Genomic DNA, 25943 nt, shown 5'->3' on the forward strand with positions numbered 1-25943 from the left:
AAATAAACACTCCTGTTGCTCTCCATGCTCCTTCATGCTCTGTCCTCCATGTGGAGAACCAGGCAGCGGCGCTCCGCTCCGATTGGCCCAACAAGATTGATGTCCATCACCTGAGTGTGTCCGTGTCCACCTGTTGCTTGCTTTGCTTTGTGATGGGGATTTGATCAAAGGTCTCTGCGTTCACGAGCTCTCGTGAACGCAGCGGAAGAAAAGCTTCAAGGAGCGTCGCTTCATAGTTCTCATGCAGAACACTGCTGTCAATCAGGGTAACGTGTGGCTCAACATTAAGGGGATTGTAGTTCTGGGTAAGATGAACAACAGGTTCATTAAAGACAACATGTTGCAGGATTACAAACTGCAGTGTGCAGATCTGGAGGCGCTGCTGCTCTCAGGCTCATTGGAAGCTGTGGACGAATGTAAATGATCTGTTGGCAGTGAGCTAAATGTTACTCGCGCTGTCACTCCAACATGTCTGCGTTTTTTGATCATATTAACATCCAAACTGTGTCTTTCCTCAGTAGTTCTGGGGAGGATTAGAACAAACAGATCCCAGAACAGCTCCAGGAGAAGATGTTGAGCTGTGGGGTTTTGCACTGCAGTGGCTGCCGTTAAACATTGCTCTGTGAATGTGTTGGCATTTCAAGATGTCCTCTCGCTGCCTTTCTTTGCTAATGAAAATCATGAAAAGCTGCCGGCAAATCAAAAGCAGTTTGGCAAACCAAAAAAAAGAAAGAAATGTTAGCGTAAGGAAACGAAGGTTAAGGGAAACGGAAAGAAAGAAAACTTCCCCAAAGTTAAACCCTTTGGCACTTCTGGTCAATCGAACAGAGAACAGACCTCGCATGCATTAGATCAGAACCCAAATCACAAAATGTCACTCTGATCAAACCAGGGGAATTAGTTTGGAAATGCATTAAAATGAAAACAAGCAACTGCATATGAAACATCAATCCATTCACAAGTGTTTTGAAACCATACATTTCCTATCCACTAATGATCATGCCCTAGTGGTGCTGCTAATATGGGAACATAAACAGAATCTATTACTTTTTACTGAATACAGATTCATATATGAGCTTTGTTGAAAGTGGAGAGCTCGGTTGCTGATAGCTCTATGTCGCCCCTCCTCTCGTGCAGACCTACCTCCCTGCTCGTCCAGCATAACCAAAGTCCTGATGCCGGCATCTTTGCTCTATTCCCCAAAGACAGCCAGGTAGAAAGGGAGGGAGAGAGAGAGGAAACATGGAATAGAGGTCAGTGAAGGGATCACTGGGTATTGACACAAATTCTCCCCTTTCCCACATTTTCACTTTTCACCAGAAACAATATTTTTCACAGCGCTTCATCACTACGTGCATTCTGTGGTATTGGATTATTCTAATGCAATAACACATCGTGTGTGAAGACAATAACACGTTCAGCTAACACAAAGGTCTCCTAAAGATTATATTCCCACATAACTAAACATGCTCAACTTAACCTGTGCTTTATGCTAAGCTAACCTGTCTTAATATTGAGCATACAGCCAGGAGAGTGGAATCAATGTTTTTTTTTTTTTTAATTCTATTTAACTATTCATTAAATATCCACAGTGGAAAAATAAGACACGCCTTCAAATCAAAGTAGAGGAAGAAACCTTTCAGCCTTTAGCTGTTATAGCCCCTATAATGTCTGACTGTATGAACGCTGTTGAGTCACACACACAAGAGATAATAAGTCTACCAGGTTTTCTGGAAAGCCGAACGACTATTTTAACATCACGATACGCTGGGATCATTTTGTGGATGTGTCCGACCTCCTAAAGAAACAAACTTGAATATATCAGCATGTAGCATTGATTAGAACGGTCATTTGGAAATCACACCTGAAGCAGGAGATGTGGAAATTGTTCCCAGGAGACTAACAATAACAATAACGGCGACGGCAGAGGAGAGTTCTCATTAAAATGAGAAACCTGCCATTGGCTTTCCTCGTACAAATGACACAATCAATAACCCGGCACCCCGTGTGTCTGAGGCCCAGCAGCCGGTCGACCTTTGGCCCATGCATCAGCATCACTTTTAACCTGCGAGTGACACTATTTCTCTCCCCCCTCCCCCGCATTTAAAATGCATAATCCCCAGTTATTCGTCTTTCAGCCTTCAGATTTTCACTTGAATTCCCTCCTGACTGTGAGCCATCCGAACAGCTGAGCCTGCACGGTGCCACAGTAAAGCGATTAGTCACTGATAGGCTGGGCTGGCTACAGGTTGAGAAAGAGGAGGGCGGAGGATAGCGGCGCTCGCTTCCAACTCTTAAGAACCGCTTCTTAGAAATGTGCCACCTGGTTGGGCCTGATAGGCACAGATAAGATGGTGGTGTGTCAGTGTGCACAGCCCTCCACTTGCCTCAGCAGTTTGGGAGGAAAGCCACATCGACGTCTGAGAGCCGAGCAGTGAGGAGACTCTGCTGTGTACAATAGTCTGTAATTCAGCGACTCGGTCCAAGAAATCCCAAAGAAGTCGAAGCGAGTCCCTCCGGGGAAACTCCACCGGGATCCGTAGAGAATCAGCTGGTTTGGCTGCGGATTCCTCGTCCAGGTGGAGAGATTCATACTTCGTGGTATGGATGCAGGAGGCGGTTCACTTGCATGTGGTTACAGATTTGGTTTGGTGTGCTGCAGCATGAAGAAGGATTCTGTACTTACTAATTACTTTTTTCCCTTCAAAATCAAATATAGATCTTTTTTTTTTTAATGTTTTTTTATTTATTTAATTTTGAAGGGAAAATCTCCACCCATTCCTGCTATCAGAAGCCCTGAGGGAGACCGTAAACCAGCCCATGTGTGCAGCTGTGTGTGAGCAGTAATCTCCGCCGCCGCGTGGTGAGACGGGGCGGCGGATCATCAATGTGACCTTGAGATCTGCAGCGAGAGCTCGTCAGACGGCAGCGCCCCGGCTCCCTTTACGTCCTCCGTCCCTCCGTCTCACTCTGAGGGCTTTCGCTTCCTCTTCCTCCCTGACGTTCACTTCCAGTCCAACACAGCGATATTCATTACGTCTACGAGTCTGTGCGTTAATAGTGTGTGTATCCTCTCTCTTTAATGCAGTGTGTTTAACAATATTCAGGCCACCTGGCTCCTCAGCCTCCTGGTTTGTGATGTCATGGTTGGCGCTGAACTGACGGGGTTGGAGGCTTTCCGTCCGATTCGGCATATTGTACGAGTGATTTAGTAGAATGTGCCGCATTTACAAATACCCTTTTATGTTGTATATAATCATTGGCAGTTAGTCTGCTGTTAGCCACGTTTCTCACTAATAGATTGTTTATTTCATTACTTCATCACTTAGTTTGGACACCACACATAAATTACTTTTTAATTCAGTTTCCTTTCATTTCAAGACGAAATAAAGTCTCATTCCGCCCAAAACCACCAAGTGTTTCTGTCGTCATGGAGATGGTGCGACCATGAATCCAAAGATAACGAGACGCTTCTCACTGCCCGGACACATCGATGCCCTCCTGGAGGCGACACGGGGGTTGTCCTCTCTCAGAGTTCTTTGTTGAACAATGGGAATAACGGGGCACCGTGTAAAAGCTGGCTTCCTCAGGTTCACACGTTTAGGACTCAACATACCAACTTTGCAGAGACAAAGTAAGACCATGTTTTTGAAATTTGCTAAAATGAATTTTTCAATGTCATAAAAACTCCAATACCCTCCTTAGGGGGGGAAGACTGAGTGATTGTTCTGTAAAACTGTAAATCATAGCATATTTTAAGAAAAAAAACCCAAATTGCTGTATTTGGATGTATTGAACACCATAAGTAATATACAAGTGAAATATATGGTTTGGTACATGAAAAAATTCAAAATTCACAGACGTGCGCAAATGTGCCCCAATGCAATTGTTTGAGTCCTCGCCTGAATGTTCTCTGTTCTAAACCCTCTCTAACTTTGTTCTGCTTCACTTTATCAAAGCCAACCTTTGTAGAGAGAATGTTCACATATTGTGTTATGATTTGGGTTAGAGAATGTTCACATATTGTGCTATGATTTGGGTTAGAGAATGTTCACATATTGTGTTATGATTTGGGTTAGAGAATGTTCACATATTGTATATGATTTGGGTTAGAGAATGTTCACATATTGAGCTATGATTTGGGTTAGAGAATGTTCACATATTGAGTTATGATTTGGGTTAGAGAATGTTCACATATTGAGCTGTGATTTGGGTTAGAGAATGTTCACATATTGAGCTATGATCTGGGTTAGAGAATGTTCACATATTGAGTTATGATTTGGGTTAGAGAATGTTCACATATTGTGTTATGATTTGGGTTAGAGAATGTTCACATATTGAGCTATGATTTGGGTTAGAGAATGTTCACATATTGAGCTATGATCTGGGTTAGAGTTGGACCTTACAGCTGCATCATTTCAAAGAAATAATCATCCTGAAACCTTTTCATTTTTTTCTGTGTGTCATCTTCATTTACTCTTAACCAGTAACATATAGACTGATATTTACACATCTGAACTAAACACCAACATTATTCAAATAGCCTTAGTGGTTGCAGAGATACACCCTTTTTAGTTTGGGGATGACATTTCGAGGAAAGAGCCTAAAAATAGTTGGTTTTCAAAAGGTTAAATTGCCTTCAAACTACAGAATCAATAATAATGCTTTGCTCAAAGTGTGTGTGAACTTGGCACGATGCGTCCCTGCATTCATTCCTGTGTGTCATGTTTCATCAATAAAGTCTGAAGTTTGATTCATTCTCTTACCTCCTCCACCAGCTGCAGCATACGACGAGTGCTCTCCAGAGACTGTGGAGGAATAAAAGAGGTGTTAATGACACGGCGCCATTCAAGCAGCCGTCTGACATCAAGAGGGTGAAATAGCGGATTTCTAAAATCACAATCTCTCCTCTGCAGTAGGTTGATTGTATGTGAGCTCATTGAATTGAGCATAAGCGAGCTTGTGTCCCCACAAAGTGGAGTCAATGTGAGCAACCAGCGGGACACGGGGATCAATATCTGACGTTTATCGACATGAACTCAACGTGAAATCACAGAGACGCGCTGTCTGCAGAGGAGAGGGAATCCTGAGCGTCAATCAACTGGATGCTGACAGTGATTTGGATTAGAGAGCAAAATGAAGTTGTTTCTCAGCACATTTGACATCTGACTCGCCAGTGATTTACCCCAGAACACAGCAGCTCTGTTGCAATAAAAGCTCTGATCCCGCTCTTTTCCTTTCTCCCAGACTGCTGGCCGTCTATTATTAGCCTGAGTGCTGTTGATATGTAGCAGCATGTTCCAGTTCCCGCTCTAAGGAGAAGCTTCTGGGCTCGAGCCGCTCGTCCTCTTTACAGGAGCCGCGTTTCCATCCAACTCAGTCACGTGACTTTAAGCCAGCGTCGAAAACGACTGTTTAGGAAAGAATAAACACTTCCACTCGTAGTTTGGTTAGAAGTCGGTACTAAAGACTACGCAAGAAGAAGAAACATGGAGAGAGGTTTGAAGGGAGTTGCTGGTGACGTTGGTTATTTAAATTCTGTTGTTTCCATACAGCTTTTCTAATGCGATACTTCTGAATGGGAACAAATAACGTGAATGGAAACACGGCTAATGACACAGCTTCGCCATGCTGGTGGACAAGGTGTTTGGGGAAGGCTTTATTGAGCGGCCATCTTTGTGTTAGCCAGTCCTTTTCCTCTTTTTCTTCCTCCCTTTTTTAACCCATTTTCCCTTTGCCCATCTTTCTCTTTTCATCTGAAATGAAGCAGCCAGAATGCCCTTGAGCTGTGAATCTGAGAGCTCATGTAAGTAACAGGAAAAGAAAAATCTGTCATTCTGAAGCCGCCATTTTGTGCATTTCCCATGTTCACGCATGTGTGTGTGTGTGTGTGTTTAATATTCTGCTCAGCTGTGTCAGTGTGAGTCATATGTGAAGCTGGAAGGGGTGTGGGCTTATGTGCTCTGGGCCATGACTTGTGACTTTGTCCCACTCTCCATGCTGTTGAAGCACACACACACACACACACACACACACACACACACACACACACACACACACACACACACACACAAACAGATGAACTCCTCCACATGAACACACTCCCACAATTAGTTCTGCAAATTTGCGTTCATGAGTGCGTACATTTGTGTCACGTGCACTCATTTTTACATTTTGACCTTGGGGTATAAAACATCCTCCAGAATGTGAGAATGCAGTTTAAGTAAAGAGTTTTGTTTAAGTTTTTAGAATAAGAAATGTTTCAAAGAGGGCCTTTTGTTATCGCTGTCATTAAATTAGGCATCCTCCACATTCTTGTCAAGTTTTAAGATCCACCATTTTAAAGTCCCTCTACTGTGTCTCTCATTTGTATGTGCAAGAATGTGCCGGCGTGCTGCCTTCATGTACGTGTGCATGGATGTGCTGCCTTCATGTCCGTGTGCATGGATGTGCTGCCTTCAGGTACGTGTGCATGGATGTGCTGCCTTCATGTTCATGTGCATGGATGTGCTGCCTTCATGTCCGTGTGCATGGATGTGCTGCCTTCAGGTACGTGTGCATGGATGTGCTGCTTTCATGTCCGTGTGCATGGACGTGCTGCCTTCAGGTACGTGTGCATGGATGTGCTGCCTTCAGGTACGTGTGCATGGGTGTGCTGCCTTCAGGTCCGTGTGCATGGATGTGCTGCCTTCATGTTCATGTGCATGGACGTGCTGCCTTCAGGTCCGTGTGCATGGACGTGCTGCCTTCAGGTACATGTGCATGGACGTGCTGCCTTCAGGTCCGTGTGCATGGATGTGCTGCCTTCAGGTCCGTGTGCATGGATGTGCTGCCTTCAGGTACGTGTGCATGGATGTGCTGCCTTCATGTTCATGTGCATGGACGTGCTGCCTTCAGGTACGTGTGCATGGACGTGCTGCCTTCAGGTCCGTGTGCATGGATGTGCTGCCTTCAGGTCCGTGTGCCGTGGCAACTGAAGCCCCTCGATGCAGCGGGCGTGTCGCTCTCACCTCGTCGGCCAGCTGGTCAGCGCGCTGCTGCATGTCTGACAGCTCATTGCGCATGTCCGCGTCTTCTGCCATGGCTGCTGGATGTGGGGGGTGGAGACGGTCTCCAACAGGGAAGAGAAGATCCTAGTGGGAGTTCGGGGAGGGCTGGAGGAGACAAAACACAAAGACAGGACGGGTGAGGCAGGAACCAGTCTGATGCAGATTTAGATCAATGGACTACTGAGATGCAAATGAGCTGGCTTTTGGAAAATATGGTTTAGTATTGATGGAAATCATACATTCAATAGTCTCCTCTCTGAGGAACAATACTTCCAACACTTAGCAGTCAATGGAGGATCAGAACAAGAGTGACAGCGGGCAGACAATGTCTGCAGAAGAACAACAGGCTCAGATGTTGAGCGAGAATCTAGAGGATTAGCCAAAATCAAACAGATCAAAATCCTTTGTTTCAAGAAGCAAATACTGGCATTAGCTAATGGTGGTCAAGAAGAACTCAAACTGAATCATTCAACCCTTTAAGTACATCCATCATCACTGGTGCCCTGTCGAGATGCCCTTGGGCAAGGTGATGCTTCTCCCTCAGCCACCGGCTCCAAGATAACAGCAGCAGCTGAAAGCCGGAGGTTCAACGTGAAAAACATATTCCAGAGGGTCGGGGAGAAAAACACGAGAGGACGAAAGAGCCAGCGACAAAATGGGCTAAATGGAATTGGAGGAATCAGAGCTTCTGTTTCCCAAGTCTCCCTTGACTGTTGCAGGGTGTATAATGGAGGATTAGGAAGCAGCAGCAGCAGTGTTTGTTTGTTTGTCAGGGAATGAATGGGAAGGGAGCAGGCGGCGGATGTTTGCACAGGAATGCCAGCCTCAGACGGGGTTGACTGGGATTTCTGTGAGGATTAGCCACGCGATCCTTCCCTCTGCTCTCAGCAGGGTCACGAGAGACTCGCACCTCAAACCAAACCGTTGGGGCCTCTCCAGATGTAGGATTCACTCTAAAGACGATCACGAAGCAACTTGCCGTGTGTCATGAGTTGGAGGTTATCCGTGGATATGGCCACGAGGCATCCTTACAAACTAGCATCCGAATGGTTTGAACTAGATAGGAATATGACAGGGCCACTAGTAGTGCCACTAACTTCAGCTCTGCTGTTGTTTTGGAGGCTCTCATCAACCGTGTTTCATTCAAAGTTCAGACGGAGAGCAAGCTCAGACTGCACCCGTCACACATCCTGACAGCTCCACTGTGCAACAGAACTGGAGTCCGTCCTTGTAGAAAGAACGTCATTCTTCATTTGCAGTTCTCCCGTCAAATATTATATTGCGTAGACTTGTTTCAGTCTCTTCACAAGTCCATTGAGTTTGCGTTGGCGAAAGTGCGTTCCTCCATTTTACAGTTGTCGAACCATAATCAGACATCGAAACTATCAAAGGAGAACTGAAAAATCTCATTTTTATCTTTATTCTTTCCATGGTGACACAATATTTTCACCGTTGACTGTCAAACATCTTTCTGCTCTCTAATGACCTACTATTGCTCAGGGGAGCTGTCAATGACAGGGTTCAAAGTTCCTACGAGTTTAAAGTAGCTATAATCAATATTTCGGGGCGGCTGTGGGGGAGCGGGTACGTGCAAACTCGGAACATTAATGCAATTACTACCTTCTCAATTTTGCGATGACATAATATGAAACTGAGGCGTTGACGGTTTGTTTCTGCCCCTTTTGTTAACCCTGTTAATGCTGGTGAACGGCACAGATTTGAACTCTGAACGGCCTCAGTGTGTCAGAGGAGCACATTCATGAGGAAGAGGACCCGCTGCTCTGGGTCTGCCCTGTCGAACACAATCAGCAGTGCACTTGTGGCTTCTTCTAAAGGAACAAACTCCACTTGCACATCAGGGTCTCTCCCTGTGCGCGACGCTGCTCAAACTGTTTCTGCGTCTATTGACCGAGGGTAAATGCATTAACAGACAATATTAGAGAACACGAAACAGACGCCAAAGCAAGTCGTCAGGCGAGGACTCATCAGGAAAAGGCGCGAGCGTCTTGGACCGACGGCTCGGTCCGGCTGGACACGTCTCATCGTGGTGACGGAGCGAGCCGCCTGGTAGAGGTTCTGCCCCGAGGCGCCCGCTGTGTTTGCCTCACCCACTCGTGTGTTCAGAGATGCTCAACAACAACATCTGCTGGCCACACACACACACACACACACACACAGGATATGAAGCCATTATTTACTGCCACAGCAATATCCCAGCACGCCACAGTCTGAGTCATTAAAGCCCCCCCGGTGGTCTATAGATTCATCTGCATTGGCCTCAGATGGACTGAGTGGGGTACACGTCCTCAGATCAACAGCTTCAGCCCCGCCTTGTGTAAAGACTCCGGTTCACCCAAACTCACTGGCGCTCTCTCCCCCTCTCCTGCACCGCTTCCACAGCAGCAGCGGCGGCCATGTTGGGTTACATAAACCTCGGACTGTGCAGTGCATCGCTTAATGTCTGAATGCAGTCGGATTCAGTAGCATAAGGAGGTTATGCAACCAAATGTGGGTCTTTTTTTCGAGGTTCACCGTGTTCAAGTAGTCGCATGAACCCCAAATTAGTTATAATACTTTATTATTTTACATCATTTTTTTCAAAATTTCTTTGTGAAAAAAAATTATATTTAAAAAAAAAATCACTTTTATAACATATTTTGATCATAACTATGAATAACCAGCATGATCTAAGCAAGATTGGCCGAAAATGCTTTTCGAGCGGTTTCGACATGTTCCAAATGTGTGCTCTCAGACCCTTACCAAGGTCCCACATACTAATAACAAACCTTTTTGGAAAGATCAGGCCCTAAAGAACCTATATCTGCAATAAAAACCACAGAAAAACAAAGTGTTGGAGTGATTCAAAGGTTTTAGAAGGTTCAGAAATGGAAAAGTTAAAAGTTGTATGAGAAAACTACATTCCCCATAGTCATGCCCGGATGCGTTCTCTTCAATCAAGCGGGGGCTTAAAAGGTTAAGTATCTCAATTACAAGCTACACATTTTGCCTCTTAGCTGCCCTCAGCGCTGCCTGTTTTCGGCACTGGGACAAGATCGTTCTCGGGTTTCGTCAAGAGGAGACGCATAATGCTGTAATAACGTGCTTTTATAATCAATGCATTAACCGGTGTGGATGTTCTGGGGTCAGATGATGTCACAATTAAAGTACACCAGTGCATGTAGAACCAGTGCAGACATCCTTTGCTTGACTAACAAGAGACCATAGGCTCAAAAGCTCTCGGAAGGCAAAGTAAGTGACGCTTGAGTTGAAAAGCTGTTTTTGTACGATTTTTTAACAACATTCTGTCTTTGGTTCTATTTTCTATTGCTGCTGCTTCTGTCTTTTTATATGAATACATGTACACAAAATGAAAAAAGACTATTTTGAGTAGTTCCATTTTTTCCACTTGCACTGAGATAACACTGAGAGTCATTGCGCTGAGATACAGGAATACGAGCAACATCGTATTCATGCGTTCATGTGGAGCCACATGCTATCTCCTGTTATCCAGAGCAACAAAGCAGATAGAGACCACTTGACCGAGTTGAATGCTTGTGAGAGAAACCATCACAAGGGTCAATCCGATGACCTTTGAGTCCCAGAATCTTTACCCAGCAGGCGGCACCGCCATCCATAAAGAGCTCCCTCTCCGAGCACACCCATTCATCTGGGATCCCGATCTGATTAAATGTGCGCCAGACCACTTTATTTTTAATTAATCAGAGACCTTTGGGTAATAAAGTTGGGGGGGAGGATACATTTACGACCAATCAGACCAATGAATATTTCATCTGGATGTGTATCTGTTTTGGGAAGCACCTCTAGTTTGCATGCACAATATAAACCATAACAGCAGAATAATCCTACAATATGTGCTTCTGGAGAGACATACAACACAATCAATTACCATGCATTAGGACCTCTACGCTTATTGTATACGTAATCAATCTTGTGGTAATTAGGAACAAATACATTGCCCACTCAAATGAGTAATTGCTTTACTTGTGAAACTAAATTAGTTCATTTGATCAGTAACAGTAATCACTTTATCTTGTAATGAGACTTCAGTAATCCTGGATCTTCATAAAGTCTTTCATGCTATTTGAGGAATGCTATGCTATGGGTACAGCAGCCGTATCTGTCTCCTCTCTTCATTAGTCTGGGCCACGCCCTCTGCTCCTCTCTTCATTAGTCTGGGCCACGCCCTCTGCTCCTCTCTTCATTAGTCTGGGCCACGCCCTCTGCTCCTCTCTTCATTAGTCTGGGCCACGCCCTCTGCTCCTCTCTTCATTAGTCTGGGCCACGCCCTGTGCTCCTCTCTTCATTAGTCTGGGCCACGCCCTCTGCTCCTCTCTTCATTAGTCTGGGCCACGCCCTCTGCTCCTCTCTTCATTAGTCTGGGCCACGCCCTCTGCTCCTCTCTTCATTAGTCTGGGCCACGCCCTCTGCTCCTCTCTTCATTAGTCTGGGCCACGCCCTCAGCTCCTCGACCTTTTGAATCCAAGTCAACCGGAAGACAATGAAGACGAAAAGCCACCTCTAGGTAATTAAAGTACACTAGTGGGTTGTAAACTCATCTATCTATATGTGCATGAGTATACACACACTCTGTATTATAGCCATGCTGAGCGTGGTGAGCACTATGACTCAATATGGAAAAAGGGGCTGTAAATGTGGTCTATGACGAGCATGCCGGGGTTCAGGGGAATTATTCTCACCTAACAACATTGCCGTTCATCAACAGTATTTGGAATAACTGGATGATCAACACGGCTACATACCTGCATTTGTACATTATACACCTAGCACAAAAAATAACTCCCATATATTTCCCATTGAGCATTGATCGGTCCAGCTCTGGCCCCATCACAACCCCGTGTGTTTACTACCTCGAGAGTGACACCAAACGCCACGGGAACGATAACACAAGACATGAAAATGCCCTTATTTCCATTTCCCCGCACATTGCACCCCCGAGGACAGCCCATCTCACACCCTGTCCAATCACATTCCACCTTGAGAAGATTACCAGCCCCCGCCGACCTGCCCTAAACACTTTCCCCTCTCTTTCCCTCTTCATCTTCTTTATTATCCTCCTCTCCTGCCTGTCTCCCTGCTCCTTCCTCTTCTTTCTTCCAAATATTCCCCTTTCCAGTTTTAAAATGTGATTCATGTGAGAAAAATCTGACAAAATTAAGAATAAGTTTGTGCTATTATTGCAAAATAGTCCTCTTTATGGCCTCTTATCAGAAGACTTACTATGCATACAGTTGAAGGGCTGTAAGACAGACTTATCAACATGAGAGGCACTGCAGTGCTTTGATGAGGCTCGTGGCAGCAGAGACAATAGATCATAGGTTTGATGCACATGGAGTTGAGCGTGTGTGTCTCTCTTCTCTCGCTCCCTGTGTGTGTGTGTGTGCTGGCTGCCATTTTGTTTGCTTTCACTACCAGACGCTCCATCGCTGTCCCTGCATCAAACGCTCTTCTTTGTCCTTTTGAATGAACAACTTTCGATGGAAATGAAGTAGTTGTGAGACTTTATCGAGTGTGGTCGATGTAGTTATGCACAGATATATCAAAAGTTGAGAGATGAAATGGCGTCTCATGTTCGGCTCTACTGCAAAAACTCAGGAAGAGATGACATGCAGAAAGACAGCGCTACGTTAACACTGCATGCATGCTACAACAACTGTATTTAAAGGTTATCTTCAGGCCTGGAAGTTGCCTGTGTGCTATCCACACCTAGCACAGCAACAGACGAGAGCTTGGTGTGAATTGCCCTTGTAAAAAATGTGTTACGTTAAACGATTTGATTGCGAGTGACGACAGCTCTCGGTTTAGTGCTGCTGTTATCGCTCCGTACAGACGACTGCAGTGACAAAGGCACTGACGTGAAACGGATCACGGAGGCGCTTCTTGTGACATGAACATAGTTGAATTGTCGTTTGGCTGCAGATGAAATGGTTACACGCAAAATGAAATAAAATGCTTTTAAAATGCTTTCAACTCATTAAAAGCATGTAGCCGAGGGGACCACAGCGAGCCTGAATAATAACAACGAGTGCCACTACAGCTGGAGCTCTCTCCGCAGAGGAGCTAGCATTAAGCGCCACAGCGACATCCCCGCTCTACAAAAAAGGTCTTGCATTATTGACCTGAGAAGACCAAGACCCCATCACTTATTCATCTGGCCCCAGTGTCACCATCCACATCTCAGAAACACATGACTAAAGAGCAGGAGGTGGAGGATCATTATAGTGCCGGCTATCTGCTACAGACACTTCAGAAGGCAGTGCAAGTGAATCATATGACTCTCAGTAGAGCAACGGGCATTCAGTTCCAGATTTGAGAAGGAAAAATGTAACTAGAAGTGAAATGATTAGTCAACAGAAAATTAGTCGGAAAGTATTTTGATAATTGATTAATTGTTTAAAGGTTCTCTGTAAGGAATTCAGAGCATTTCTATTGCTTCCACACGCTCTCAACATGGCGACGGTGGAGCCTGCGGCTCGTAGCTAACGGTGCTAACAGTGTTAACAGCACACACAGTACTGACAGAGATAACAGTGTTAACCTGGGATCTGGAGGGTGGGTGCTACGCTTCCGTGACGATGCCATTGGTTGGCACAGCGTTATCGGCTGTAGCCGCCGTATGAGCGCAGCGCGGCGGCATTAGCTAGCTAATGGGGAACAACAGGGAGACTCAGATCCATCCTTAACATTGCAAATAGTTCTTTGCTGATCTATTATTGCTCTGAATATCAAATTGAGCACCTATAAGTAATTCATGGCCACGCTAGCAGCATGGCACGAGAGACTGGAATGTTGAAATGTTGGTCTGTCGTTAGCAAATGCTAGCATGCCAACACGCTAACCTGAAAAGTGACATGGAACGTGATAATTGTTATACAGGACAATTCATTTGTACTACAAGGCCTTTGTGAACATGTTAGCATGCTAATGTTAACATTTAGCTCAAGGCACTGTGTTTACGTACGGCTACACAGAACAGCTGGACTTAGTTTAGTTTAAGTAAAAACAACAACAACAAACTGGTTCCACCTGTTTTTCTGTCTTCTCGGATATCAAACTAAATACATTTACATGTTTGATTGTTGGTCAGGCAAAACAAGCAATATGAATATGTCAACTTGAGCTTTTAAAAATTGAAATAGACTATTTTTCATTATCTATTTTGTGGACCAAATGATTAATCAGTTGTTTGAGTAAATAATTAAGTGATGAATTGACCATCCCATGGTCGGAAAAACAATGCTTCAAAAGCCCATCACCACAAACAAAGACCAGCAGCCACATGAAAGGACCAACACAAATCTGCATACAGACCTAAAATCAGCCTGCATATTTAAGTGATAGCGAACGAGAAAAGATTCGCTGCTTTGTGGTCAGAGGAATATGCATTTTCCTCAATATACTGTCTAGAAATTGCGCAAAACACACAGTAATACACTGATGGTGGTTGCTGATCAGTCCTCGCTGCGGGCCTGCCTGTGGCATGATAACATCACATTGTTGTGACAGTTTGCAGACAGGACAAGAACATTTGCCTGAAACGAAATGTTCTTTAATAAGTAATGTTTTGTTGATCTGCTTTTGAGGATTGTTTTGGAAATGAGCAGAGAGTCCAGAAGCATGTATGAATAAATTCCCTTCTATATGATGAACGCTATGACCACTGGGTAGGTGAGGAGCCTGTGGTCTCCATGCACCGGGATACAAACGTTCAAGCATAATCTGCTCATAGTATCCCACAAGGCACGTCATACAACACATGAGTAAACCGTAGAAGACATATCCTATCCATGCCCATGGCGGCTTATTAAGCTATTCAGAGGGTTGTGGTAAAAAGGTCAGTCAGTGCAGCAAGTAACTGTTGGTACTGTACGTAGTGGTTTAAGAAACTGTTTTTCTAATCATGTGGGAAGTGAGTGTGGTTCTGGGTTTACTGCTTTCAAAATGACAGAAATCGTCATCGATGGGCGGTTTCTCACTTGGTATTCCAGTCACACGCCTACTCTCATAGCTACATGATGAGTGTATGTTCATGTAAATACTGCTGGACGGTTCATCCGTTATCATGCAGCACCGATGTCATCATCCTCCAGTATTTATTGTGAAGGGCAGGCCTGGTGATTTAAGACACATCCCTCTCTACGGATTGGTCCTGAGCTGCATCGCTCCTTATCAACCAGCATCCTGCTCCTTAAGTTAAGAGCACAGTGAAATTCAACCAAAGACAGGGCGACATCTCAGTGGTGCAGACTGAGGTGTTTATGTTAAGCTACTGGAGGAAGACGGGCGAGCAGATGGGCAAATTCACAAAGAAAGGATTGCTGCCGCTGACAGCACCATGAATCCATCGCAACTGCTATCTGCACCGTTCTCAAGGTCCGAACCACAAAAGATGTCAACCTCATGATGTCACAGCGCTAACACGTCTGCAATTTGCCCTTTTATTGGGTCTGATTTAAATCACCCACATGGCAAATGATAAATGTTGCGTTTGTGCCAAGAATACAGTCGGCAGAAGAATAAGAGAGAAAAATACAATTCATTTCCAGACCGCGTGCTAAAGGAGCTGACCTACGAGGTGCAGAGGCACCTCCTCAAAGCTTCCGGCGAGGAACTTAAACATGCGCAGAGAGAAACCGCGTTGGGGGTTTAAGTCTGTCACTGCTGTCAGTGTTTTCAAACACACGCCTCCAGACTGTAAAGGAGATGGCGTGATTTACCTTTTATGAATACGCTTCACAACCACCTCTCTGAGGACACTAATAATTCCCCCTTTACTGTTAGCGCTGATCTTTGTGAATCAAACCTTTTTGCAATGAGGCTCAATTGCATAGTAAAGACTAGGGGTGGGAATCACCAGAGGTCCCACGATACGATATTATCACGATACTTAAGTCCCAATACGATATTATCACGATACTGCGATATATTGAGTATTGCGATATACTGTTATTTATTACCTTTTTTCAACCGCAAATTGTCCCCAAAGGAAAACGTTGTCAACATATTTGATTAGCAGACGCAGCTCCGGGGACACAGGTGGCTGGCTAGTTAGCTAGGTAGCTGCTAGCTAACAAGCGGGCAGCTGGCTAATTAGCTAGCTTGCTAATTCCACCATGCTTTACTGCTACACCGGTTACAGAAAACGAGCCGAACACAGGCGGCAGCCTCCGGTTCTGAAGAGTGAAGCCAATGTGGATGGATGGATGTGTTGACAGCGCTTTCCTACCCTGTGCCAGTTCTACTCCTATTCTATTTATGAGGTACACACACATACACACACACAAGAATGAAAAAGATAAGGCCATAATTCACGGCAAATCTGAGCCCTCCAGCTGCAGTCGCCTCTGTGGTCTCCGTGGATGAAAGGGCTTCTGTTAGCTAAGCAAACAGCGGCACTCAGAGACACATTTATTACCATGTGGCTATTACAGATAACGCTTTGGCCTTTGACAAGCAAAACATGAGGGGCGTTGACGGAAAGAGAAGAAGTGGGACGGTCCAGATGGGGTGAGGGGTTTGAAGGGCTGACGAACACAGGACAGACAATCAACCAAGCAATTCACGTGCCGGCATCTGCTGCCTGTTTTGAATTAGAAGCATTACCTCTTGTGTTTTACGAGGCACTAAACATCAGCGCGGAGAGATGTGAAGGCCCACCGGCTGGAAAATACAGCAGATGTCCGTTTTACATCTGCGTGTTTGATGGAATCCGAGGCAGGAAACACTCAAGCCAGACACACAGACGCAGAATTCCGGATATTTTGCCGACGCCACAGTAACGCGCCTAATCAGTATTGATGTCTTTCATTAGTCCTTTGGTCACAGATGTGAGTGGAGCATATTTGTACACCATGAAGTGATTCTGATGAGGTTTATTTCACAGTAGTAACAGAACACATTCAGCGCTGGGAGAGTCTCTAATTGATCCAGGCCACTTCCCTGTCACACAGGAGCCTGTTCATTATTTGAGAAGTCGTAAAAGCAAAGACATTAAAAAGCAATTATGTGCAGGCAGAAGATGAGAAACACCTTCTGAAATATCTCATTTCAGCTGAATAACCCTACAATGTAAAAAATACTTCCGTGAATGTGGAAAACGCTTATATAACATGTTATATCTAAGAACAACAAAAGGTTGTTTTGGAACATTAAGGATAAAAACCTTAGAGCCGTTAAGGTTGCAGCTACGCAGGTTTCCATTGTACATCAATTGTTCGGCCTCATCACAACTTGCAGTCCAATGTGTCGTCTTCTTTAAATCTCTTTAGTTTACTGTCACAGAAGATGTTGAGAAAAGGAATCATTAAGAAAACAGTATTGTTGTTTAACGCTTGAGGAATGAGTTAAATGATACAGAGAAAGAAAAGAGAAACTGAGAGTACGCAGCTGAGTTTAACAGCCTCCAGTAAATGCTGCAGGGGGCAATGTTGACCTCCACAAGGCCCAAATAAAGCAATCAATACTTCTCACACTCTGTATTGCTCATGAGGCATTTTAACACACTATATACGTAGCGCATGGACGTTAAAGACAGTGTGTTATGGATTCATTCGAAGTGGAATATAAAAAGGATAACCTGTAACTTCGATATCTGCGTATGAAGTCAAACCAGATCCATAATGCAACACACCACGCATGCCATCACGCCCCATGATGTCTGCAGTCCTCACACAGTGCAGCTCTGTGTGCTGCAGAACGGAGTTAAAATGTGAGTGAAGCCTCCTCTGTGCACCCTCTGTGCTGCCCTGCAGGCTAACCTGCACCAGCAGCCTCCTCAGCTGCACTGCAGCATCATAAATTACCCGACCCAGCAGACTACAGCAGCCAAAAAATAACTCAAAACAACACACAGCACTCCGCTGACCGTTGAGAGGAAGCCGTCCCTGAGCTCCACGCGGCGCCGTGTTTGCAGAAGACCGATACGGCGCGTTGTCCACGCACCTGAGCACACAGGCCGGGAGGGAAGAGGGCGTGTTCGTGCTCGTGTTCGTTCATTGGTGACTTTATGCTTCGCTGGTGCGGGGATAAGATGTCCGTGCATGCTTTTATTGTGGAAATGGAAGCTTTGGTTGTACAGGGAGGGTTTACAATAGAGGCCAATGCGGCGGTGGAAGTGATATGTTTGAAGCTACAGATCGATGTGAAACTGGAGCAGTCTGCGTCACATCCAGCACGAGCGACTGTACTCTGAAATATACGCTCGCCGTAGTCGCATCCGAGACCCAACTGTTTTATTAATGCGCATACATTAACAAAGGAGATTTAATATTTTAGTCCGTCAGAAGAAGAACAACGAGCTGTTCGTATACCGAGTAGTTCTTCGAATCACTGGCAGTTTCTGTCGCTCTCCATGTCCGTCCTTCCATCTCAGTCCCTTCTCTCATTCCCCTAACTTCCTTTCATTAATCAAAGGAACTACAGTCTAAACCCGAGAGAGTGCGTCTGACAGATGGCAGGGTGATGCCGATGGGCCGCTCAGATAACTGTCCCATGAATGTGGCTTTGAGAGGTAGAACGAGGTTTTGGAGTTTCGGTTCCAGAAAAGCTTCAAAAGCAGAAGCATCGCTCCCTGTAGCTGTCTCACGGCTCCTGTGAGCGGTAGGATGAATACAACTATATTTAGAGAAGTCATATTTGTGTGCGGGCACTGAAAGGAGTCTTTTAACCACATGCTGCTCCAATCTGTGGCATATCTCCAGTGATGAACATCTCACTGCCCAACACAACAGCGACTCCCAGAAACCAAGAACAGCGAGTCTCTTTCTAATAAAAACTCATGAAAGCAACAAATACTGTTGCCATCTCAACACAAGAGATGATGTAACAACACTGAAAACAGACCAATGCACGGTTACAACGATTCCCTTCACCGCGGCTCGGAGCGCCGCTGGAGCAGCCATTTTGATTCTGTGTTTATGTTGCAGGGCGGAGAGGCCGTCCCGCCAGCGCTGACTGGACGCTTCAACCCAGAAGCTGCGCTGTGCCTTTCGGCCTCACGCCACGCAGCTGCTGCTCTCACGTCGCTCACACTCAAACTCTCTTTTCCTTTATGAATACCCTCTGACTGGACGCCATGTTTCTGCTCCATCGAGGCTCTTCTCTCCTGTTTCACGACACCTCAACGTTCTTCATCTCTTAGCCTGCAGAGAGTTTGTACTGGATGTCGTTGTCTCGGTGCCTGTAGTCAATGACAACAGAGTTGAATCTAGTGTGCAGATGTAGGAGGATGAGGCCTCCCTCACGTCTGTGTTCAGCATGCAGCGACCAGCAGGAGCCCTTTAGCTTAGCGGCCAGACGGGAAACAGTCATAATAAACCTCTGGAGCTCACTTAATACCACCGCCTCCTTCCTTTAGTCTTCATTGTGTTGCCTTTGGACGGACATGGCGAGCTACTCCCCACTGTCTCCGGTCGTTATGCTAAGCTAAGCTAACCAGCTGCCCGGTGGCTTGCTTGCAGCATCGAACTCAAGAAAGTGAACAAGTTTCTTTCCCAAAATGTCAAACGCTTCCTTTAAGAAGTGCAGCGTTGCGTCGACTTCAGCAGATTTGCATCAGCTGTGTGTGTTTCTATCGCCTGTGTTTGCAGTTTGCTCTATTTTTAAAATGTCCTTTTCAAAGATTTGACGTCTGTACAATATCATATTACGGAGCGAAAGTGTAAATATATCTATGTCTTCATGGTGATGAAAAGCTGGCCACCTAGTTAAGTGAAAAACAAAGGTAAATACTACGAGTCACCTGCTTACATGTTCTGTTCCCAGCCTGGTGACACTACAATGTCCTGAAGCTACACAGATGGCCCCTGAAGGGACGTCTCCTAGGGGCCCAACGCGACCCGCTCAGACAGGAGGGACCCACGGTTCACTCAGACGCACTAAACGAGCTCCGGGTGACTCAAACTGTTCTGTTCATTTGTTTTGTTTGCTCCTTTGTCTTTCTATTTTGTTGTGTTTATCTCCGTCTATGTAAAGCGTCTTTTAGTACTCAGAAAAGCGCTATATCAAATTAAAGAATTATTAAACTGAGCTGCACTGTGACAGTGAGGAAACAACTGCAGCGAGGCTTTCAGTTCACACAAGACATAACAAGAGTATTCTGTAAGAGGCAGTTTGCTAGTTGTGAAACCCAAGATGAGTTACGTGTGAAAATAAAAACTTCTAGTGTGAAAACACGCAGAGGTTGTTTGATATGTGAAGGCCGACAAATACCAAGACTTCACAAGATCAGCGTTTAAAAACTAAAACAGGCGATCTGCCAAAGATCCCTCTACTGTTTAGGTTTAAGTGTCTCAGAGCTGTGGCTGTTCATGAGATCCATGTGTTAGTTGCTTATGCACACCTTAACTTGAGGTGAGTGTTCTGTTGAGGACCTTTCACACCATCGAAGCTCTAGAAAGACGCCTGGATATCACATGACGTCTCAGTGTGAGAGCCTGAATCTGAAGAAAAGGAGCTGCGATACAGGAAACAAATAAGAGCTGCACCAGAACACGCAATGCGCAGCCGGCCATACAACCATCCATCCATCCATCCATCCTTCCATCCAGCCGCCCGGCTCGGCTCGGTGTTCACGGCATCGATCACGGACGCTTTGGCTCCATTTCAGCGCGGCGCTGCAGAGTGTGAGAGGAACAATGGCCGGAGTGTTTTTGAGAAACAATCAGCGCACGGTGATGGTGCTGTGAGTCACCATCTGTCAGGAGAGCGCGGCTGCATAGTGCAGTAAAGGCCTGACACACACACACACACACACACACACACACACCCTTCTCTGCAGTCCAAACAGTGCAAGCAAGCCACATAAGGCCACATGGCATAGCGGTCATGGCAACTGGAGCATCCTTGGGGGGGCTTTTCTCTCTCTCTCTCTCTCTCTCTCTCTCTCTCTCTCTCTCTCTCTCTCTCTCGTCCCATGAACCCACTATAGCGCGTGTTTCGGTGTGTGGTCCTCCTGAGGCTCCGCTGCGTGATGCCACTCCCTCAGCAGTGACCATCAGCCGGCCTCCCGCCCACGTGTGGCCGGATGAATGGGTCCAGGTGCGCCAGAGATCCGCGCCGTCTGCCGCAGCGTGGGACCGGGGATGTCCGGGGATCACCTCTCTGTCTGTGCACCAGGAGGTCTGTGGTCCCTGGGTCTCTGGTCCGTGGTCTGGGTGCACAGGGGGCGTCAACCCACCTCACTAAAGACACACACTGACACGTGCTTCTCACCGAGACGTCCATACCGGAACGGATTAGTTTTCCCCAAATGACGGGTGATTGCCATAAATAAATAAAACATATTCACATATAAGACAGCAAACGAAATGAAATAGCTTTGTGTGTGTGTGTGTGTGTGTGTGTGTGTGTGTGTGTGTGTGTGTGTGTGTGTGTGTGTGTGTGTGTGAGAGCTGATATCCACACCCGGCGCGCGCAGGTACCACATCAGCAGCCCGCCTGTTTGAGCACCGTGCGTGATTGACAGACAGCGCGTTGTGCTGATGAATGGATGCTGGGTTGAGGGGGGCGGGGCATAGTGCGGGTTTCACCGCGGTCCTCCCGACACCTTCTTCCACATTACTTGCATAACCCCTTCTTCCCGTCATGCCTCGGGGTTGTGATGCAAAGGCACTGCGTGAAAGAGAAAACTAATAAAGAGAAGCGACGCATTCAGGGACGCATTCAGGGACCCCTCCTGTTTACACCATGGCGCAGTCTAACGTGACATTCTTCTCATCAGACACTTACACAAGCACCCGGCTGCTCCGTGCAGCGGGGATGCGGCATGTTTCCTGCGTGTGCGCGCGTGTGCGTGTGTTTCGTTCTCATCTGGCTGACAGGAGCGCGCCAGATGCTCCTGCCCGCTCACCATCTTGTGCGACATCAGCTCTGAGGTGCCTTTCCTTTCTTTAGTTAGTTCGTTTAGGGTTTTTTTTTGATAAATGCCTAGGAGCGATGCGTTTGGCCCGGCCTCCTCCTCCACGATGCGGGGATTCAGACACGACCCGCAGCTGCCGCGCGTCACGTGCCCGCAGCTCCTCGGCGCGCGTCTCTTCCTCCCGCAGCGCTGGCGCTGTCCTCGGTGCTGAAACCTTGAAAACGCCCTCAGTGGAAACAGACGCATTATAGCGCACCGTCCGCGCGCTCAGCATCCACTGTGTCACCCGGGGGGGGAGACCACGCATTGCCTCTTCCTCTTCCCCTTCCTCTTCCTCGTTCCCCGTCTCTTCCCACCGAGCAATGCTGCAAAAGACCCGTTATATCTCACCAACACGCAGCGCCGCAAAGCCTCGTCCCCAAATCTGGTTTGAGGGAGAAAGAAAGCCGTGCTGCCTTCAGGGACCCGAGAGAAGAGAACAAAGTGTCAGTCTTACCTGAGCCTGTTGTCGGTGCCCGCAGACAGTATGGGAGGAAATGTCTGCGAATATCAACAGCTAACCGATACAGCCCCTCTCTCTCTCTCTCTCTCTCTCTCTCTCTCTCTCTCTCTCTCTCTCTCTCTCTCTCTCTCTCTCTCTCTCTCTCTCTCTCTCTCTGGGTTGCTGCAAAGGCACTGCGCGTCGGTTGATTCCTCCTCACTTCTTCTTCATGGGGGTCGGGAGGGAGGGGGAGCAGTGCAGCTCTCTTCAAAGATGGCGGACAGTTTTTGACGTCAGCAGCAGGCAGCTTTTAATAGATATCTGTCAGAGAGGGACTTCACCAACTCCTTGAGTAACGGGGAGGCAGCACGTGTTGTGTGTTTTCCCGCCTCAGATAGAGGCTCTATCTGAGGATCCGGCTCCGGCTCCTTGTTCGTGGTTTCATGGGTGTTGGATTTAAAAATAAATGTGGCCACGTGCCAGAAAAAGAAGCAGAAAAAACTCACCTTGCACTGTCACTGCTCTCAAAGTGGACTCCTTTACTTTGACCTGACTCATCACAGGCTACCAGCATGACTAGTTGGATAACTAAAAAGGAAAAGTGGGCCACGTGCCACTGATTTCCTCTAAATACATGCTGTGTCCCGGCCTGTGAACGTTCCTGACACGAAGCTCAGTTAGGAGTCCAGTGATCTGATCTGAGACACAACACGTCGCTGTTGTTCTTAAGGTTTAACATATCCATGGCGGGAGGAAGGTCCACCATGAGTGGAGACATCATGAGAGCTTCTGATTGAGTTTCATGTATTAAGAGGTGACTCTCCACTCGTTAGGAAGGCAGACCGGAGATGAAGTACAGCAAGGTTGTGTCTCTGCTCCTTTGCATCTTGGGAAAGGGCGTCATTCCCCCACATAAAGTAACAAGTATTCAAAATATCTAAAGGCCTGTTGAGGAGCGCAGATTCCATGGAGGTTTTAAATAATAAGGCTCAAGATATTAATTATTTATTATTAAGAAATCCCATAATAAACCAAGCGAATGGCGCGTTGCTGCGTCTCAGCTCCACTGTCCAAACCCTGAGGTCATGCTCCTTTATCACCAACATCAGGCACTGTGGTTGCTGAGCCAATCACAGCCACCGCCCTGCTGCTGTGAATACTCACCTTTCCATCTCTCACCTCTTCACCTCTCACCTCTTCACCTCTCACCTCTTCACCTCTCACCTCTCACCTCTTCACCTCTCACCTCTTCACCTCTTCACCTCTCACCTCTTCACCTCTTCACCTCTCACCTCTTCACCTCTCACCTCTTCACCTCTCACCTCTTCACCTCTTCACCTCTCATCTCTCACCTCTTCACCTCTTTACCTCTCACCTCTTCACCTCTTCACCTCTCACCTCTCATCTCTCACCTCTTCACCTCTCACCTCTTCACCTCTCACCTCTTCACCTCTTCACCTCTCACCTCTTCACCTCTCACCTCTTCACCTCTTCATCTCTCACCTCTTCACCTCTCACCTCTTCACCTCTTCACCTCTCACCTCTTCACCTCTCACCTCTTCACCTCTCACCTCTTCACCTCTCACCTCTCATCTCTCACCTCTTCACCTCTTCACCTCTTCACCTCTCACCTCTTCACCTCTCACCTCTTCACCTCTTCATCTCTCACCTCTTCACCTCTCACCTCTTCACCTCTTCACCTCTCACCTCTTCACCTCTTCACCTCTCACCTCTTCACCTCTCACCTCTTCACCTCTCACCTCTCATCTCTCACCTCTTCACCTCTCACCTCTTCACCTCTTCACCTCTCACCTCTTCACCTCTCACCTCTTCACCTCTTCACCTCTTCACCTCTCACCTCTTCACCTCTCACCTCTTCACCTCTCACCTCTTCACCTCTTCACCTCTCACCTCTTCACCTCTCACCTCTTCACCTCTTCACCTCTCATCTCTCACCTCTTCACCTCTTTACCTCTCACCTCTTCACCTCTTCACCTCTCATCTCTCACCTCTTCACCTCTCACCTCTTCACCTCTCACCTCTTCACCTCTCACCTCTTCACCTCTCACCTCTCATCTCTCACCTCTTCACCTCTTCACCTCTTCACCTCTCACCTCTTCACCTCTCACCTCTTCACCTCTTCACCTCTCACCTCTTCACCTCTCATCTCTCACCTCTTCACCTCTCACCTCTTCATCTCTCACCTCTTCACCTCTTCACCTCTCACCTCTTCACCTCTCACCTCTTCACCTCTTCATCTCTCACCTCTTCACCTCTCACCTCTTCATCTCTCACCTCTTCATCTCTCACCTCTTCATCTCTCATCTCTCACCTCTCATCTCTCACCTCTCATCTCTCACCTCTTCACCTCTTCACCTCTTCACCTCTCACCTCTTCATCTCTCACCTCTCACCTCTTCACCTCTCACCTCTTCACCTCTTCATCTCTCACCTCTTCACCTCTCACCTCTTCATCTCTCACCTCTTCATCTCTCACCTCTTCATCTCTCACCTCTTCATCTCTCACCTCTTCACCTCTCACCTCTTCACCTCTTCATCTCTCACCTCTTCATCTCTCACCTCTTCATCTCTCATCTCTCACCTCTTCACCTCTCACCTCTTCATCTTTCACCTCTTCACCTCTTCACCTCTCACCTCTTCATCTCTCATCTCTCACCTCTCATCTCTTCACCTCTTCATCTCTCACCTCTTCACCTCTCACCTCTTCACCTCTTCACCTCTCATCTCTCACCTCTCATCTCTCCACCTCCGCCCAGTCTTCCCAGATCCATCAGCTTCATCATCATCATCCTCATCAGACACCGTCAGTGTCGAACAGTTATCTTTTCTTCACCTTATTGTCTCTCTAGATTTTAAATGTTAGTTGTAACCTTTTTCTTTTCACTGAGAGAAACACACAGCATGATGTTCTCCCTTCATCCCCGCGCTGAACCGTCTGTGACGCCGTCTCTTCTCCTCGACTCCGTAACGAATGTGTCTTCAATCGCTCCGAATGATAACGATATATATATATATATATATATATATATATATATATATATATATATATATATATATATATAGATAGATAACTCTGCACAATCCATTTGGAGAGGAGAGCCAGAGGAGAAGAAAAGAGTGGCGTGTGTGTGTGTGTGTGTGTGTGTGTGTGTGTGTGTGTGTGTGTGTGTGTGTGTAAGAGGAGAATTAATCTACAGGTCCTTCATTCTTCATTACACTGCAGGAGCATAAAGAACCACATCAGGGACCGAGGCTTGTGGTTCTGTTTGCAGGCCGGCGAACAGAACTCAGGATCAGGACCAGTCAGGGTGCTCACGGTCTTTAAGGGTCCCTGATGCCGGTCCAGGGGTCTCAACACATCCAATAATATCACTGTTATTCATTTAAAGGGTGATTGGTCCCTATTAGAGAATGAATACCACGGGGAGGAAGCTGTGATATTTACGGCCAAGAGCAGACCTGTACTTGTTTATTAGCTCACATACAACCTGAATATG

At 46.5% G+C, this 25943-nt stretch overlaps 1 protein-coding gene across 1 annotated transcript in view; it reads right to left on the reverse strand.

Moving 5' to 3' along the window:
- Positions 1–22550, reverse strand: part of LOC306733567 (synaptosomal-associated protein 25-A) — a 38882-nt gene extending 16332 nt beyond the window's left edge. The window contains exons 1-4 of the mRNA XM_079214836.1: positions 22442–22550; positions 7011–7154; positions 4767–4808; positions 1144–1192 (exon numbers count right to left, since the gene is read on the reverse strand). Coding sequence (XP_079070962.1) covers positions 1144–1192; positions 4767–4808; positions 7011–7082 — 163 coding nt within the window. The 5' untranslated portion in view covers positions 7083–7154; positions 22442–22550. The remainder of the gene's footprint in view (positions 1–1143; positions 1193–4766; positions 4809–7010; positions 7155–22441) is intronic.
- Between the last annotated feature and the right edge of the window lie 3393 nt (positions 22551–25943).

This window comes from Taurulus bubalis (assembly GCF_910589615.1).
Source record: "Taurulus bubalis genome assembly, chromosome: 3".
NCBI lineage: Eukaryota > Metazoa > Chordata > Actinopteri > Perciformes > Cottidae > Taurulus > Taurulus bubalis.